The 18130-nt window shown below is 36.1% G+C and overlaps 1 protein-coding gene across 1 annotated transcript; it reads left to right on the top strand.

Annotated features, from left to right (window-relative positions):
• The first annotated feature begins 392 nt into the window (after positions 1–392).
• pfklb (phosphofructokinase, liver b) lies at positions 393–17229 on the top strand. Its single transcript, XM_007246113.4, has 22 exons — positions 393–639; positions 3173–3246; positions 3381–3458; positions 5679–5868; positions 7395–7560; positions 7905–7949; positions 8213–8321; positions 9169–9264; positions 9353–9445; positions 9588–9713; positions 11166–11230; positions 11315–11378; positions 11475–11621; positions 11763–11833; positions 11949–12036; positions 12564–12716; positions 13116–13280; positions 13731–13792; positions 14578–14689; positions 14848–14947; positions 16047–16152; positions 16277–17229. Exons 1-22 carry the CDS (start codon positions 558–560, stop codon positions 16422–16424), a joined length of 2340 nt encoding a protein of 779 aa, XP_007246175.3. The 5' UTR covers positions 393–557; the 3' UTR covers positions 16425–17229.
• The last annotated feature ends 901 nt before the right edge of the window (positions 17230–18130 follow it).

Below are 18130 nucleotides of genomic sequence, written 5' to 3'. Positions count from 1 at the left end.
TATTTTTATTTGGAATTTGGGAGAAATGTTGTCCATAGTTTATAGAACAAAACAACAATGTTCATTTTATTTAAACATATACCTATAAATAGATAAATTGGAGAAACTGATTCAGAAAGTTAAGTGGTCTCTTATTTTTTTCCAGAGCTGTAGGTGATTGAAAGGTTGTGTCCCAATTCTTACGTGGAGGATTTCATCTTTTACATTCTTACATGCGAAAACAAGGGGTAGGTGAACAAAAACGAAATGGGATTGGGCCCAAAGTGTTGCAAAAATGTTAAATTGAAGCAAAAGATCCGAAGAACTTTTTAGAAAAAAGGAAGAACCGATTCGCTGATGAATCAAAGAACCGATTCGCCAATGATTTGGAAATCGCAGTGCAAACAGGAGGCGGAGCGGAGTAAAATCGCCTCATTGCTGAGCACTGCCATGTCTCCTGCATACTGAAGAGGACGGAGGGCTGGCGAGGCAGCTTTGCAGTGATTCTGACTCTCTTAGAGACCAGAGCTGAACAGAAACAGCAGATCTTCGGCTCGGAAATCATCACCATCATCATCATGCTGGTGGATTTTGAGAAGCTGCGGATGGCAGGCGCTGGAAAAGCCATCGCTGTCCTCACCAGCGGTGGAGACGCACAAGGTAAGGTTAAGTAATCAGGCTGGATGTGATCTGATCTAATCATTCGCTTCTTTATCCAGTATCTTCTGCTGCTGCTGCCAAACCCCTCAGATTAAACTCCAGCCTGTAGCTCCTGGTGGATGGTGGATGTATCTCGGCTGTAGTTTATTTGAAGTGGTTTATTTGTTGGTTGTTTATAAGGATGGTGCATCAGAATGCTGGGCTCTTACATAACAGCATGTTCAGCAGGGCAGGGGGCGTGTCCTCAGGCCTCCCACAGCAGCCAGGGCTGGACTGATTCATCGATTCAGTGTGGAACCGTTTTGACAAACATAACTACAGCTCTGGAAAAAAATAAGAGACCACTTTAATTTCTGAATCAGTTTCTCTGATTTTGCTATTTATAGGTAAATGTTTGAGTAAAATGAACATTGTTGTTTTATTCTATAAACTACGGCCAACATTTCTCCCGAAATTCCAAATAAAAATATTGTCATTTAAAATTGAATGCTAAAAAATTTAAATAACAAAAAAGATGCACAACGCTCAGACCTCAAATAATGCAAATAAAACAAGTTCATATTTATAAAGTTTTAAGAGTTCAGAATAAAAATTTGGTGGAATAACCCTGGATTTTAGTCACAGTTTCTATGCATCTTTGCATGTTCTCTTCCACCAGTCTTCCACTCTGCTTTTAAATAACTATGCCACTCCTGGTGCAAAAATTCAAGCAATTCACCTTGGTTTGATGCCTTGTGATCATCCATCTTCCTCTTGATTATATTCCAGGGGGTTTTAATTTGGTAAAATGACAAAAACTCATCGTTTTAAAGTGGTCTTTCATATTTTCCCCCCAGAGCTGTATGATTCAGTCTGATTCAGATTTACACACATGTTGCATGTCATGCCATAGTGCACATACAGTTAGGAAATACAATACAAAAACTGAGTATATGACTATATAGCAAAAAAAAAAACCCAACAAACTGGTATTTTCCTGGCTAAAATATTATATAATATTATAATATTTAATATTATAACTTTATACTCGTAATTTTTAAGTTTATATTCTCAGTCAACTGCTTTTTTTTAACAGTGGACCTAAAGCGCTGTCATACTTTGTGAAGACATATGATGCCATAAAACTTGTTGAAGCCTGAAAACTAGTACAATCAGTGGGCTTTCTGAACATTGGCGCTTCACTGCTAACTATACCAGTGCAAAATAGAATATCATTAAAAAGTTACCAGCTTACATTATTTCAGTAATTTAGGTAAAATTTGAAACTCATATTTTATATAGATGTATTACAAAAAAAACCTTGTATCTCCCTGTTTAAAAATAATCTGGACACCCAGGTATACAACTTAAAATAGTGCATACAATCCATTGGACTTGCCCAAAATGTAATGCATTTTAAAAATCTATCTTTTGTACTTTCTCTGTGGTATTAGAGAGACAAATAGATTATTCTCCATACTCTCCACTATTTGTAGTTTCACATATAAATATATTTATCATATATTCTCCATCCCTGTGCTAGACTCCTGAATTTGTGCGCAATTTTCTAGTCTGTGTAGTGCATTGTAATCCTATCAAAATCATATTTCAGTTTCCCTAAGATTTAATAAAGTGGCTTTGATTGCTCTGAGTGGTAGACTGTATAGATTTCCTGCCCTCTCTCACAAGTCTCTCAGTGCAGTGCATGCCAGTGCAGGTATGAGTTACATAACGGACAGTTAGTTTTCTCCTCCAAGCGTGTTCAGTTGTCTCATGGCATCACATCAGTAGGAAAATTGGGATTGGGGGAAAACACACCCTCCTAGCACTGGTTGCATTATGTGATGGGCCAGTCCAAGCAAATGTCAGAAATTTGGGGTGAAAGGTTGGTTACAGTTTATAACTTTTTTAAAACTAAAGCCCTATCCAGGCGTGATTAGTTTCTCAGGGGGTCCTGGGCTAATTTTCTCTTTTTATTAGGGGTCCTCAGTGATTTTATTCTCGTCTGGAATGACCATGTATGTGTTCTTCTTAGACATCCTCTGAGAAGATTACATGCTGAATTACCTACTGTTTTTCGCTGAACTCTATGGTCCTCCGGTAATTTTAGTCCTGTCCAGACTTACATCTGTGAGTTTTGTCACCTCACATTTAATAAAATAGCTATTTGTCCACTGCCAAGCACCATAATTACACTTTGGGCGCACGTTTTCACTGAGATCCACGGAAACACAACAGCGAGTGGAAATGGAGGAGCTACTGAATGCGATGTCACGTGATTGAGAACCAAAAAAACGTACCGGTCCTCCTGTTTTTTATTGCAATCTGGATGCAAGAGTTTTATGACTGAGTAGAAGTGTGAAATATTTTTCACAGGCGCTCCCCTGAGAAACGAATCCCGTCTGGATAGGGCTTAAGATTTTAAAATACACCAAATGATATACTACAAAGCTGCATAGTTTAAGAGTTTAAGTCATTGCCAGGTCACAGTTAAACAAACCCAATGTGAAGATCTTGTGTTTGTGCATTTGTGTGGTTTGTGTGTATGGAACAGGAATGAATGCAGCCGTTCGTGCCGTAACACGCATGGGGATTTATGTTGGTGCCAAGGTCTATCTGATCTATGAGGTAAGGTCATGACCTTGTGTATTTCATGTATTTCATTTAATGCTGCATATAGTATCTAAGCTAATCTATTAGACATTCAGCCAGTAAATGCTTTAGTCATGTACTCTGGTCTTTTTATCATGTTCTTTTTTAAGGGTTATCAAGGGCTTGTGGATGGAGGTGAGAACATCAAAATCGCCAACTGGCAAAGTGTGACCAACATTATCCAGCTGGTAAGTGAAACTCCCTACGCTATTGTAGAGCCCATTCTGTTTTAGTATGTAAATTGGCAGTGTGAGGGAAGTCCCCGACAGCTAGAGAGTGTTGACCTACATCTCCACTGAACTGTAAAAGATGCCAGAGCTGCACTCTGGACAAAACTACCCCCAAATCTGCTGCTAAAGGATGCAGGAACAGTAAGCACGAGAGTCTCTGTATTCAGATCTGTGCAGATCTTAACCTGCTGCATGTTTGGAGTAACACTGACAGGGTGGGATTGAGATTAAGGGAGAGAGTGCTGACTGAGGGGATTAAATCTGAGAGTGAGATTACTGCGGTGATCCTCAGCACAATCCACTTCCTCTCCTCTCCTTCAGCAGCCATACGCAGCTCTGGTGGTCATGTGATCGTACACACTTTCATGTTCTTAGTCACGTCTCCTTTAAAGAGACTAGGGGTCTGAGGCGTTTCAGTTGAGATAGCTGATGTGTCGTTAGGTCTCATCATCATCAGAGCAGGATTATCTGAGTGTGTTTGTAAATTCTAAATTGGATTGAACTGTAATTCCTGAAACTGACCTTACAGACATGATGAGACTTCAGTATGAGTGGATAATGATTTACACCACTGTAAAGCAGGGTTCGGCAAAAGGTGGCCCGCGGGCCAGATGTGGCCCGCAAGCATGAAACATCTGGCCCGTGAGGTTGTTTAAGCTATAATGAACGCTAGTGGAAAACAAATTAAATTAAAATGCTTCTCCGACGAGCGTTTGTTTACATCCCTCCCCTGTCTCTCTGTCGCACTCGGCAGGACTTTAGTTTCTGTCCGTGTTCATTTTTCCGACTGTTCTTGGGCTCCCGATCTCCTTATAAGGGCGTTTTTTTTTCCTGGCCGTGTCCTAATTCACTAACCGGGGCAGCGGTAGTGTATTGAACCACGACCCTGACTACACGGGTTTGATCCCGCATGAGGAGCGGTGTGTATATATATATATTTTTTTCCTTTCTTCTCGGGTTTACCTGCTCTGAGATCAACTGTTCTGCAATTGGGTTCAACAACCCTCTGGGCTGAAGAGATACTAGACAGTAGCACTCCATCCTATTACACTTAATTTTTCAAAACAGATAATTTTTTTTGTTGTGGCCCTCCTACGTAATGGCTTTGAAAATATCTGGCCTATGGCCAAACTTAATTGCCGTCTGAGTTGATCTAAAAATCCAACTTAATCAAACTTAATTTCTTAAAAAACACAATATACACCATCATTGCCATTGGCATGATGAATAAACCAAAAATATGAGGAATGAATGTACTAGTTTACTTTAACTTACATTGAACGAAAATAGATTAGTCTTTTTCTGTCAAGTTACCGTTTTTTAAGACAAAAACAAACATAATTCAAATGAAGTTAAATTATGATTATTTAATTTGAATTATGTGTTAATTTTCACAGTCTAATTCTAATTTCTGCTTTTAAATATATGTACATCCGCTACAGAAACACACTTCTACTATTTTAAGGCTTTGATAAATTAATAAAATAAATAAAAACACGTTGCTAAATAATTTTATGTTGATTCATTAAAGAAAAGTGTTTCTGAAATATGCAGAAAATCTTTATATTTTAGTTTTACTTGTGGAGGATTTGTTCACCTTTTTACACAGATCACGCTTTCCCAAACGTTTGCATAATACTATTCATAAAAGTGTTTGTTTATTTATCTTAATTTCATTTAGGTGCAATTCAGATTTATATTTACACTGAGCACCTTCTGAAAATAGATTTAGTTACTCAGAAGTAAAAAAATGAAACAAAGTAATTGTAATAATTGTATTGTGGCCTATAAACACTGCATTCTAGTGTTTATAGGAAGATAAGCTATACCAGGTTAGAAGATCCACACTCTAAGCATGAAGATCTACTTAATATCTGAAACATATTGTAAAACAATGACAAACTCTGGTAAAAGGTCACGTTATACGACACATCTTGTAAACTTCATCTAGCATCATTTAGAATCCAGAGTCCACTTGTAAATATGACGGTAATATGGCTGTTTGAGTGCAATCTAGTGCAGTTTAAGTGATACAAGTATTTCCTAGTTTCCAACATCAAGTGTATTTTCCTGAATACTGGTGTAATTAAATTTTTAGAAATGGTACAGTTAGAATTTGGATTAATGCATCACAACACATCAGTTCATTTTATCTCTGCTTTATTTTGTTTTCATCAGGGTGGTACGGTGATTGGCAGTGCCCGCTGTAAGGCTTTCACAACACGAGAGGGACGCCTGTCTGCTGCTTTTCACCTGGTCCAGAGGGGCATCACTAACCTGTGTGTGTGTGGTGGAGATGGCAGCCTCACCGGAGCGAACATCTTCCGCAGCGAGTGGGCTGAGCTGCTGGCCCAGCTGGTGGAAGAAGGTAGTGAATTTTCCATGATAAGCTTTACAATGCCCTCAAAAAATGATGAGGAAACAAAAGTATTGGGACACTTTCTTGTTTATTGTTTCTTATGAAATCACTGATATTAAAGCAGACTTTATCCTGCTGTTTGTTTAATTTTTCGTCATGCATGGCAGTAATAGGTTCGTATTAATCTGTCAGCAATGGTGCAGTTTACAATAGCTAAATGCATCCATTAGAAATGGGGTTCCACAAATTTTTGGACTTATTGAACACATCCATTCGCTGAACATCCAGAATTCCAGGTTCTCCCTGTACTGGATGGTTTTCTATTATCATCCCCTCCCTTCACCGTGTAGCTGTAGATTTTCGCTCCATTTACTTGATTGAATCAGCATCAATAGTTGCCTTGTCTGCTCTGGCTGATGCAGGCTGTTCTGAACTCCTTGACCTTTCATGGAACCAAAACCGAAACCAGCAGCCAAATGTCCCATATTCTCTCTCTCACTGCTGCTTACTGGAAATCACACAGGCTCTGATCATTAGTGTTAAACACTATCCTGTCTATTTTTAGAATAAATGATCACAGGCCAGCAGACTATGGACTCCAAATGAGCAAATCAATAAACAAATAAAGCAGAAATTAAGCAAACAATATTAAACAAACATTTGCTTTTTAAGTAAAAAGTAAAAAGTAAAACGTTTTTTTTAATTAAGTTAATCATTAATTGATTTAATAGTTCTTTTTAATGACCTCTTCTAAAATTACAAGAACTTTATCAGATTTGTAACAGACGTCAATGATTTAGGATGTCACGATACTAATAATGAGCTTCATATATCTCCATATATCCAGAATTAAAGTAAAATAAATGATACTGGACAGATATAAGCTAATATAATATAATGTGAATTTTTCTTTTGCTAAAAACAGTAAAAAGTAGCACCCTAATGTGATCATTAGTGGTGGGTGATATGGCACAATTTTTCAGGGTATAATATCGTTCATGATATTCAAAAATGTTGTCAATATTATTGCGTACGATACAATATGGCACACCCCTAACAGAAATCATGCACCGAAAATATTTTTTTTTTTGCTGAAAAACCCAACAAAATAAAGGCAGAATACAAAATATTGTTTTTTTTTTGTTGCTATAAAGTTGTTTTTTGTCTTGCTTTTGAGAAATGAAAAGCAATTACAAAACTAACATTTAAAACATTTATTGAACATTGAAAATGTTTATCTTTACAGAAAAACATTACAGAAAAAAACAATAAAGCACAAAATGTGCATAAAATTAATTAGCTAGTGTTTGGTATAAATCCTTTTTAACTTTTTACTTCTTTGGTCAAAAACAAAAAGTGTGTTTTTAAACATCTTTGGACGAGTAATTTTGAATGAAATATATTCTTTACATCCCTACTAATGTCCCATGTGGTTGGTTTGGTGTGGTGAGTAAAAACCTAACCTATGGGTTTAATGTAATAAAGCACTCAACATGAGACTAATCTGAGTAAATTTGTTTTTGTGTGTGTTTAAGGGAGAATCACTGACACCCTGGCTCAGCAGTACACACACCTGAACATTGTGGGCCTCGTTGGCTCCATTGATAACGATTTCTGTGGCACAGACATGACTATCGGAGCTGACTCCGCCCTTCACCGAATCATGGAGGTCATTGATGCAATCAGCACGACTGCACAGAGGTTAGAGGTCATAGACACATATGAACTAAGTATCATGGATAAGATGGCCAAATTTTATATTGCAACATAGTTGTGTAATTTTGGTTAATTAAATTGAGTGTGATCTGATATAAATATAAACACTATAAGAGCCACAGGAAAAACTTTTAAAAAGTTTTGAATGTCAGTCAGTGATAAATGATGTAAATAATGTATATTAAAATATTGGAAATGTTTTTATATTACAGGAATTATGTCTCTGTTATTAAAACATTTTCTATTATGATACATACTGTAAGTGACTGTCTTGGCTCTGATTTTTAGTAATACAGCACTACTTAATGCTACACTGTTTACTCTTTCAGTCACCAGAGAACTTTTGTGCTGGAGGTGATGGGACGCCATTGCGGGTGAGCACTATCATATTTTTCATTGTGTGTCAGGAACTAGTGGATTTTGCTGAAGATTTTTTTTTATTTTGCTGGAGATGTTTGCTGTAATGTGAGTGTAGTAATAATGAGGAAAAAAATAATCATTTAATTTCATGATTGAAGCTGATTTCTGAGTTCTGAATTCCCACTGTTTTTAACTCTTACTGGCTCTAATCTGTGTACTGGTCAGTCTGGCTAATGTTGGTCTGGTTTTGTGTTTTTGATTTGCTTTTCTCATGCAGGTACTTGGCTGTGGTTTCTGCTCTGGCATCTGGTGCTGACTGGGTCTTTATACCTGAGGCTCCACCAGAGGAAGGGTGGGAAGACCATATGTGTGCTCGTCTGGGAGAGGTGAGATGGGGTCACAAGTAGGGGTGGGCAATATTATATTGTATACAATATATCGTGACACAGAAATATGGTGATATTAAAAATCCATATTGTGATAATAGGGCTGTTCTGTCTTAAAAGTAGTCTATTTACTGTGAAGCTTTAGATGTATTTATTGTATAATTGTTTTAGTTTACAGTTTATATGCATGCATTAAATATTCTGCAATATTATTTGGTGCATTATATTATTTTGTGCTATATTATTTATGTTTCCACATTATGAATATACTGTTATACTATTATACTATATTCCTGAAATGAATGAATTATTTTAGTTTTCCTAAAGCGGCAAGTATATCGTTATCGCAAAAATACCCTGAAACATTGTGATATTATTTTAGAGCCATATCGCCCACCCCTAGTCACAAACTCTATTTTTTCCTGTGTACTATTGAGAAACTAAATTAAATATTTAATTTCATGAAATGTTTTAAAAAATTAGGAACCAATTCTGCCATAAAGTGAAAATTTTAAACAAAAAATGGAAATGCTGAAATGGAATTGCTATACGTCTAAATGTTTGTGGATATTTATTCTAATTAATATATTTACCTACTCTAACTTGCAAACATTGCTGACAAAAATGTGCACACACAGCTTGTCTAGTCCATGTAGAGACATGTTGCCAATAAACTGGAACATTATTGTGTTTTTGTAGTAAATCATTTTAAAGCAGTACTTCCGTGCATTTATTTGCAAACAGATTATTTTTTACATGATTGAAAATATTAATTGCAAGCTTGAATTATATTTTAAAGCGTGTGTGTGTGTGTGTGTGTTTTGTGTTTGTGTTTTCTCTTCTCCAGAGCCGCAGTAAGGGCTCTCGTCTGAATATTGTGATCATTGCAGAAGGAGCCATCGATAAGCACGGCCAGCCCATAACCTCTAACTATGTTAAGGATGTAAGACAACTTTAAAATTCACATTTGAGTTTGGGTTTCCCTGTTTGTCAGACAGAAAGTGATTGTCTGCTTGATCTTCGGCTTTTAGCTGGTGGTGCAGAGACTGGGGTATGACACCCGGGTCACTGTGCTTGGACATGTGCAGAGGGGAGGAACACCGTCTGCCTTCGACAGGGTGCTGGTGAGTTAGCAGGGCCTCTGTTGGAAAAGCTTCTGCACGTGTAGCTCTGTTCTAGTCAGGAGTTTTGAGTTAGTCTGGATTGGTCAGTAAAGAAACAGGAGGGTGTGAGACAGGCTCTGTACCCGTCTTTCTGTCTCTTCAGAGCAGTAAGTTGGGGGTCGAGGCAGTTGTAGCTCTGTTGGAGGCGACTCCAGAAACTCCAGCCTGTGTGATCGGACTGTCTGGAAATCAGGCCATGCGCCTCCCTCTGATGGAGTGTGTAAATATGGTGAGTCGCACATCTAATCCCTCTTCACCCCATAACCCTTCACGTACTCATAATCCCAAATCACTCTGTAAAGCTTCTACAGGTAATACCAGACCATTCAAACTCCTTTTTGCACCTTGTTTCCTTATCAGATTTCTTATCTGCCCAGGTTGCACTTGCCAAAAATACAAATACCACACATGAGGTACTGTGATGTAGTAGCAGAATGAGCTACTACAGAATGAGATCTTATGAGCTAGTTTGAAGAGCTTGTTTCCACGTTTATGATGATGACTATAAATGCTATACGATGCTTTGATTGGTGTAGTGGGTTTTCTGAACCAAAACCCTGAACCAAGAGCCGTGTAACTAATTTGTGTTTCCAACTGGTAGCTTATCTACCAAAACCACACAAATCCACATTTTAATTCTTGACTTTTATTTGACGCAAATATAAAAAAACATATTCCAAATTCATAGTGAACAGATGTGTGTATTATGTCCACTTTTCTCCATCTGAATATTTTAATTAAGCCCACGGCACTTTATAAATCTATTACTGTGTAAACATCAAATAAAACAAATTAAAAATAAATTATTACTATAGAAATCGAATATCTAGCCTTGTCTAAGGCATTTGGTTCCTAGATTTGGTTTTAATAAACACAGTGACGTAAAACCTCAATTTGTTTAATGATTTTATTATAAATTTTTCATTTACTCTAATATAGTGTACCAAGAATATACTACAATTACTGCCTAGATAAACATTCTTAATTATTATAATTTCATTATCATTTTTACAGGTGCCTAAATGTTTGAGTTAGCCCAGCGTCCTTTTGTGGACTAACACTGTAACTTTGTAACTGTCAATCAGCTGTGCTAGTTTGCAAAGCATCATTGTGTTAAGTAACAATAGCATGATAACTTCTGAGCAGCTGTGCTAACTGCTCAAGCTCTCTTTGGTCAATAATAGCCCTTTTTCTGGATGACCATCTGGGATACTTAAAAAAAAAAATTGTATTACATGTATAAAGGTATACAGGCTCAAATTTATAGGCGATTCTATTATAAAACCAGAATTAACATCTAATGCATCTACAAACTGTCAAGGCGCATCAAAGTGTCCAGGAACCATCAAAAAGTTTTTAAGCTTTCTTGGGCTTTTTTCAGCAGAGTGATTTGAACTTGGTTATTAAACTTACTTCAGTTTATATACATTGAAATAGTATTAGTATATATAATAGAACATTTAATCTAACCAGCCTCTCAGCATATATCTCAGTGTAGAGTTGTCTGAATGTTTAACTGAAACACAACTATGGTGTAACATTTATCTTAAGAGCTAAATAGAACGCAGCATTAGTTTTAAATAAAAGGTCCATCTATTGCTAAATGTTGAAAACATGAGGTAAGAGTTGGTCTCTGCCAACAATTACAACAATTCTGAAACTCTTGCATCTCTATTTTTAGACAAAGGAGGTCCAGAAAGCCATGAATGAGAAGCGTTTTGATGAGGCCATTCAGCTGCGTGGAAAGTGAGTTGTCATGAAGAGACATCATTGTTTATTTTTATAATTGTTATGGTCTTTACTATAATTTTAAACACTGTCTCCCTGCAGGAGCTTTGAGAACAACTGGAACACCTACAAGCTTCTGGCTCATCAGAAACCGGCTCAGTCAAAGGTGTGAAAATTTTCCACATTTAAAATGAGCTTTTTTTGTTCTTCTATTGTTCCTTTGCCTCAATCTCAGTTTCCTCTTCTCTCTCTTTCTTTGAAGAGCGAACACTCCATGGCCATCCTGAACGTGGGCGCTCCTGCAGCTGGGATGAATGCAGCAGTGAGGTCTGCGGTCAGAGTGGGTCTCGCCCAGGGTCTCCGAGTCTACACCGTTAACGATGGCTTTGAAGGCCTGGCCAAAGATATGGTGAGCGTGTATATCTAGCATTGTGATATTATATTTTGCCATGTCCCACTGCTGCATCAAAATGTCATTGAAAGCAAATGACAATGGTTAGCTTATTTTTTATTTTGTCATTGATTTATATCATTGTACTCAATTCTTCAGGTGACTGAGGTGCACTGGCATGATGTAGCAGGCTGGACCGGCCAGGGAGGATCACTGCTAGGGACTAAACGGTTGGCTGTCAGGGAGTGTGTGAGAGGGGGTGAATGTGTGCGTGTGTGTGTGTTTTTTTTATATGGTTCCATTAAAGTACCAAATATGTAATTTCTCAATTGTTTGTAATTGTAGAACACTCCCCAACTCTTGCATGGAGAAAATTGTGGAGACCCTGCGAAAGTACAATATCCAGTCCCTTCTGGCAATCGGTGGATTTGAGGTACAGATACTACAACAGTTCTGTGATTTGCGTCATTTGTGAAAGTGTCACGGACCCTTTATAAGCTTTGTAAACTTCCCTACAGCCTTCTGTCATTCACTTTAACTCATAAAGCCCCTCAATAACACTTACTGAACATCCTGAGAGCATCACTACAGGACAGTGTATGAATGTGTTTGGTCATCTCAGAATGTAGGAGTACTGGGTTAGTGCTGGAGATAAAACTAGCTCATTTAAAAACCTCTGTTCCAACCATTTGAACAATTCAAATGCTTTATTGAAGTGTTTTACATCCAGTATATCTTAACTAGTTATGACCTGATTTCTAGAACAGAAAGTTGAACTAGAGGTTACGAAATTGTTGTCATTTATCTTACATCAGCATTTTAACCTTAAAATATTTACAATCAATAAATATTTTCTTTTTTAAGACTCATTTATCTGGTAAACAGTTGAAGTCTGTTCAAGGTTTAGCTTAAAATACAGTATATTGTATGGTAACCTCTGTTGTTTTGTAATCTCCACAGGCTTATGAAGGAGTTCTGCAGCTGGTGGAGGCTCGAGGACGTTATGATGAACTCTGCATTGTCATGTGTGTGATTCCTGCCACCATTAGCAACAACGTGCCAGGAACCAACTTCAGCCTGGGAGCAGACACTGCTGTCAATGCTGCTATGGAGGTATGACTATATAGGTGTAATCATATGAGTAATTAAATTTGACAGGTGGAGTTAATATTTTGGAAAGCTTGTAAAAGAAAAGGCTTTCTAGTGACCTAAGTAATGCACCTCTTAAATGCTCACAAGTGGAGACCATTGCTGCAAGCACACCAGTTTTAGCTGTTCATTAACAGAGATTTCCCTTGAAGAGTAAAGTAGTCAGCTCTTTCAAATACAGAGTTTACAGGTGAACTGTGCAGTTTGGGAGTCAGTGAATGCCACAGTGTCATCAATCAATCTCATTTAGAGATAAATTAAGATTAAATACATTTTATGTACAGAAAATTCATTTTTCGAAGTCTAGAAGTAATATTAGACTAATATTATTATTATTTTTTTCATATTTACCCCTTTTTATAGAGCTGTGACAAAATCAAGCAATCTGCGTCTGGCACCAAGAGGCGGGTTTTCATCGTGGAGACAATGGGGGGATATTGCGGTTACCTGGCAACTACCACAGGCATTGCTGTTGGGGCAGATGCAGCTTATATCTTTGAGGAACCGTTCAACATCCATGACTTAGAGGTAACATCTTCTAACACTGCTGCTTCAACTAGGATGCACTGATATGGGACTATAGGCAGATGCCAAGATAAATTATTTTTTAAGTACATATATTTGCTGAAACTGAGATACTGTACCAGTCAAAAGTTTGGATACCTTTTCTCATTCAATTTGTTTTCTTTCTTTTTATGATTTTACAATTTACATTTAATATTGAAGATATTAAAACATATGTGGGTTTAGGTCAGGGGATTGTGGAGGACAAATACTTACTGTTTACTACATAATTTCTTGTGTGTCTCTTAATTGTTTTGATGTCTTTAATATCAATCTACAATGTAAAAAAGAAAATTGTACTGTATTGTAGTACTGTATAAAAATTACAATTACAATAACATTAAATCACCTGGATTATAATTGCAAACTCAACAATGCATGCTGATCAGTTGAACATGTTTTTATTTGTGTTAGATGAACGTGGAGCATTTGACTGAGAAGATGAAGAAGGACATTCAGCGGGGTTTGGTGCTGAGGTAATCTTTGACTTTTAAAAAGACTTTTGTGACTGGGAACAGTATATCATTAACACCACTACTACAATGATCCTTTAAAATGTATATGAAATGAAAGAAAGTTAATTTATTTTATTACTTTTGTTACTTCCCTTTAAACCCCAAAGTCTTAAATATACTTAAATATAATTGTGTCTTAAATATACTTGTGTATGCAGAAGGTTGGTCACCCGTGATTAATATACATGTATTGTTGTAAATATGTTTATAAATATTCTCTATACGGACAATTTTTAAACAAATGCATGAATGTGTTCACTTACATTCTTATGTACTAAATTTAGGATCAGTTGAATCTTAACAAAATATAATACAGCTAATAAAACTCATTTACAGATATTAGCCTAAAAGTAGTCTAAAGCTATCTGTTTATTTGTTATACATAGCTAGAGAGGTTGAAAATATTTGTTGTTTTAGCAGATAAAACTAGGCATAAAAAATAAAATATACAAAAAATTTTAAACGGATTTTTAAATGTAATCTGATGTTAATCTGTGTGACAAAGGCTGTAAAATAACTGTAAACAAGATGAAAGATAATACATGTTAATGCAGTTTTGTTGTATTTTTCACACATGCACTGATTATTTTTCTTCAAAATCTCTGATCTTATTTAATTCTGGACAGGGTACTTCGTTTCTGTGGTTGGATGGACTGTTTCTCTGAAATACTGTAATTGTTCTTTTCTTACTCTGTAAATTGCTATTGTGGATAGAAATAATAAAGTTTTTTTCCTCTCCTGTGTAGAAATGAGAAGTGCCATAAACACTACACCACAGACTTCATCCACAACCTGTACTCTGCTGAGGGGAAGGGTATCTTTGACTGCAGGGTTAATATACTGGGACACTTGCAGCAGGTGAGGAAAGCTTGATGCAGTTTGACTACATGAACAGTGTGTAAAAAGTGTAGACTTGCTTCCAATAACAAATACAAAAAATGTACAAACTTTCTTTATTTTGATTCTGGTAAATGATACATCTGGATAAAAACTGAAACACTTTTTTTATTATTTAGGGTGGGGTCCCGACACCCTTCGACAGGAACTTTGGGACCAAAATGGGTGTGAAGGCTGTTCAGTGGCTCACTGAGAAAATGAGAGAGACTCATAGACAAGGTAAAGCAATGTATAGCAGATCATAACATCACTATATCATGATTACAATACGTATATATATATATATGTGCTTGCTCAATATATTAACAGCATGAAAATCTATTATGAAAGCTATGAAGCACAGCACAATTATTTCTGAAGAAAACACTCCAGTGCTGTAGAGCAGCGATTCTCTGGTGGGTTGGGACCCAAATTGTTATAGCTTGTAACATCATTTTTTAACATAACATAATTTTTTTTTTATGAAAAATTAAAAAATTATTAATGCTTATCTGATTTTGTACTTGTTTTTATATTGGAGGGGGGGAAAGAGACAGAGAGTTTCTTACTAATGTACGGTACTCTGAATGCAGAGGTATGCAGAGAGGTGAAATATCTATTATGGCCTTGTTTATTTTTTGCAGTTTTGATATTTATTTTACTGTAGTAACTTTTATACATGTAGTTGTCATGTTCCTCATCAGTTTCTTTTTAAAAATGTGTTTTTGAAGGCTAGTTTTTAAAAATAAATTAGTTTGGTTAGTATTCTATAAAAGTGGGTCATGACTTAATGATCATTAGATAATGTGGTCCGGGGCTGAGACCAGTTGAGAACCCCTGCTTTAATAAATTATAAGATGTGATTGTGAATAAGGAAATATATTTTTTAAATAGATCAATAACATTTCCAAAATAAAGTTTAATATAGTATGTAAATTCGGTCATAACTTCAAAAGATGCCACTCTCTTCTAAATATTAATTACATATTTCAAACTGAAATATACAAACTGCAGAATTCTAATAAATGAAGTGGAAAATTATCATGTTTTTAAAAAGGACTGTTTTGGCACACAAACCTGCATAGAAATTATTTAGGCAATTTAGCGAAATAAATATTATGTAAAAGAAGAATATAATGTAATATATAATAGAAAAATATGAGACAGAATGTAATTAACTAAATAATATTAATTTGTGGACTTTATTTTATGAATTAATAACAAAAATAAGCACATATATGAATTTGCTGTTTTTTTACAGAAAGACAGTCTGATGATTGGCTGGATACACTCATGTCATGTTGATTTTCTTTCTTTTTTTTATGTTGCCCCATCTCAGGCCGTGTGTTTGCCAATGCCCCGGAGACAGCATGCGTTATCGGCATGAACAGGAAAGTGATGTCCTTCATCCCGGTCGCAGAGCTCAAGGAGCACACTGACTTTGAGTGAGTGGCACCATTGTTCTAAAATGAGTGATGCTACAACCTAATCAACTTTCACTGCAATACAAAAGTCAGTCAAGCGCTGCCATTTAACAACACGCTAACCCCCTGTTTTGTGTCTTTTTAGGCACAGGATGCCGAAGGAGCAGTGGTGGATAAACCTGCGGGTCATGCTGAAAATGCTGGCCAGGTACCAGACCCACTTTGATGAGTATGTGACCGGGGATATTGAGCACGTGACCCGGCGGACCCTCAGCATTGAGACGGGATTCTGAAGCCCTGAAACACAGATTCCTCCACGAGAGGGAGCCAGAACTAACAATCCTGCCATCCCAATACTGACTAATACAGTAGAGCCAAATACCTCTTTAACCTGCACAATTCCTTCCAATTCCTATGACTTTTAAAGATAAGAAACTTGAGCTTAACTCTGTAGTGTTTTCTGTGTTTTGATGCATGAATTGAATCTCTAATGAAATCTCTTCCCTTCTCAGTGCAGCAAAACTTAACACTCAAGTGTTTTTGTTTCTCTTATTGACCTGTTTCTAGTGGGAAATTGTTAGTGTAATACTGTATAAAATGTTAGTGAACTGGTCCCTCTGTGCCTTTATTGTACATTTAGTGTTAAATGCCATTGTAGTACATGTGCACACAGCAGAGTTTATTGCGCAATCCGTACTGGAGATTAAATGTGTAGTGTTTTATGGTTTCTTTTCGATCTACTGATAACCCATTCATGATATGTCATCTTTATGTGTCCTGTAATCCAAATGCTGCAAATGTGTTTAAAAGTAACAGAAAATAACATGTTTTGTTTATGTGAAATTAATATATACCAATGTGCACTAGATGTACTTTCTAAAGGGACTATCCAGTATTTTTGAAGAGTGCTCTAAACCTCTGTATACATGTGAATTTGTACGTTTGTAAGAGTAATCTCTCTCCTGGTCTTGTATAATTAGTTGTTTGTTTGTATTTTGAGGATGAAATTAACAATAATTGTATAAACAATTTCTAGATTTTCTTCTATCCGAGTTTTCCTGATGATCACTTGAACCAATATATTCTTATAGTATTGTACCAGTTTGTTGCGTGATTCTTTTACCACTCTGAAAAACAACATACTGTATAATAATGCACATCATGAGCAATATGATAAATATTCCCTTTTTATTAATTTGCTGGTTGGTCAAAAATGCCAATTTAGTATGTTATATAAAAAGTTATAGACACTAGTACTTTTTTGAAATACTTACACATAAGGTCAAATTTTTTTTAGTAGTCCAGTAGCAGCGCTGTATGGCCCAGACAAGCTGCTTTTTAATTTTCTTATTTTAGCAATTATTACTGCTCTTCACCTGAGAGACCTTTAATTCTTATGCTCTCCTTTTCTCTCTTCTAAAACTTTTGACCAGTAGTGTATATTAATACAGTTACAAACACAGTAATGAAAAAAAAGGCCAGGGAACCTTAAAGTAATTGCTGGTGGTTTTGGTCTTTGACAGTTTGTAGATGCATTAGATCTTTATTCTATCACTTTTACAGTCTCTAACTGGGATGACCTGCGGCTGAATCTGGGTTTATAATAGAATTGCAAATAAAAAAGAAATATCACCATGTATACCTTTTATACATGTAATACATTTACCTTTTTTGTACAGTAAATTTCAATGGTCATGAGCTTTATAAGCAGGGATTTCAAACATTTACACTGCATTAGGGAAAATTAATGTTTATCAAAGAGAAAACAATACACTTGCATTATTCACTTGATACTCTGTACTAAATGTTTAATATGAATGAATTTACATAGACCTGTTTTGGGATACATTGCTACATTTCTATATGAGATTCACAAGGGTAGACTACCACAAGAATACAAGATTATTAAGAAAGAAATCAATAGACACAAAAGGCTTCAATGTTTCTTCTTTTTTCTATTTGTTTGTAAAAAAAATCCATAATAGCTTTTTATGAATGT

This window comes from Astyanax mexicanus, chromosome 16 (genome assembly GCF_023375975.1).
Source record: "Astyanax mexicanus isolate ESR-SI-001 chromosome 16, AstMex3_surface, whole genome shotgun sequence".
In the NCBI taxonomy this organism is placed as follows: domain Eukaryota; kingdom Metazoa; phylum Chordata; class Actinopteri; order Characiformes; family Acestrorhamphidae; genus Astyanax; species Astyanax mexicanus.
The sequence above is the reverse complement of the archived record's forward strand: the minus strand, read 5'-3'. Positions and strand labels throughout refer to the sequence as shown.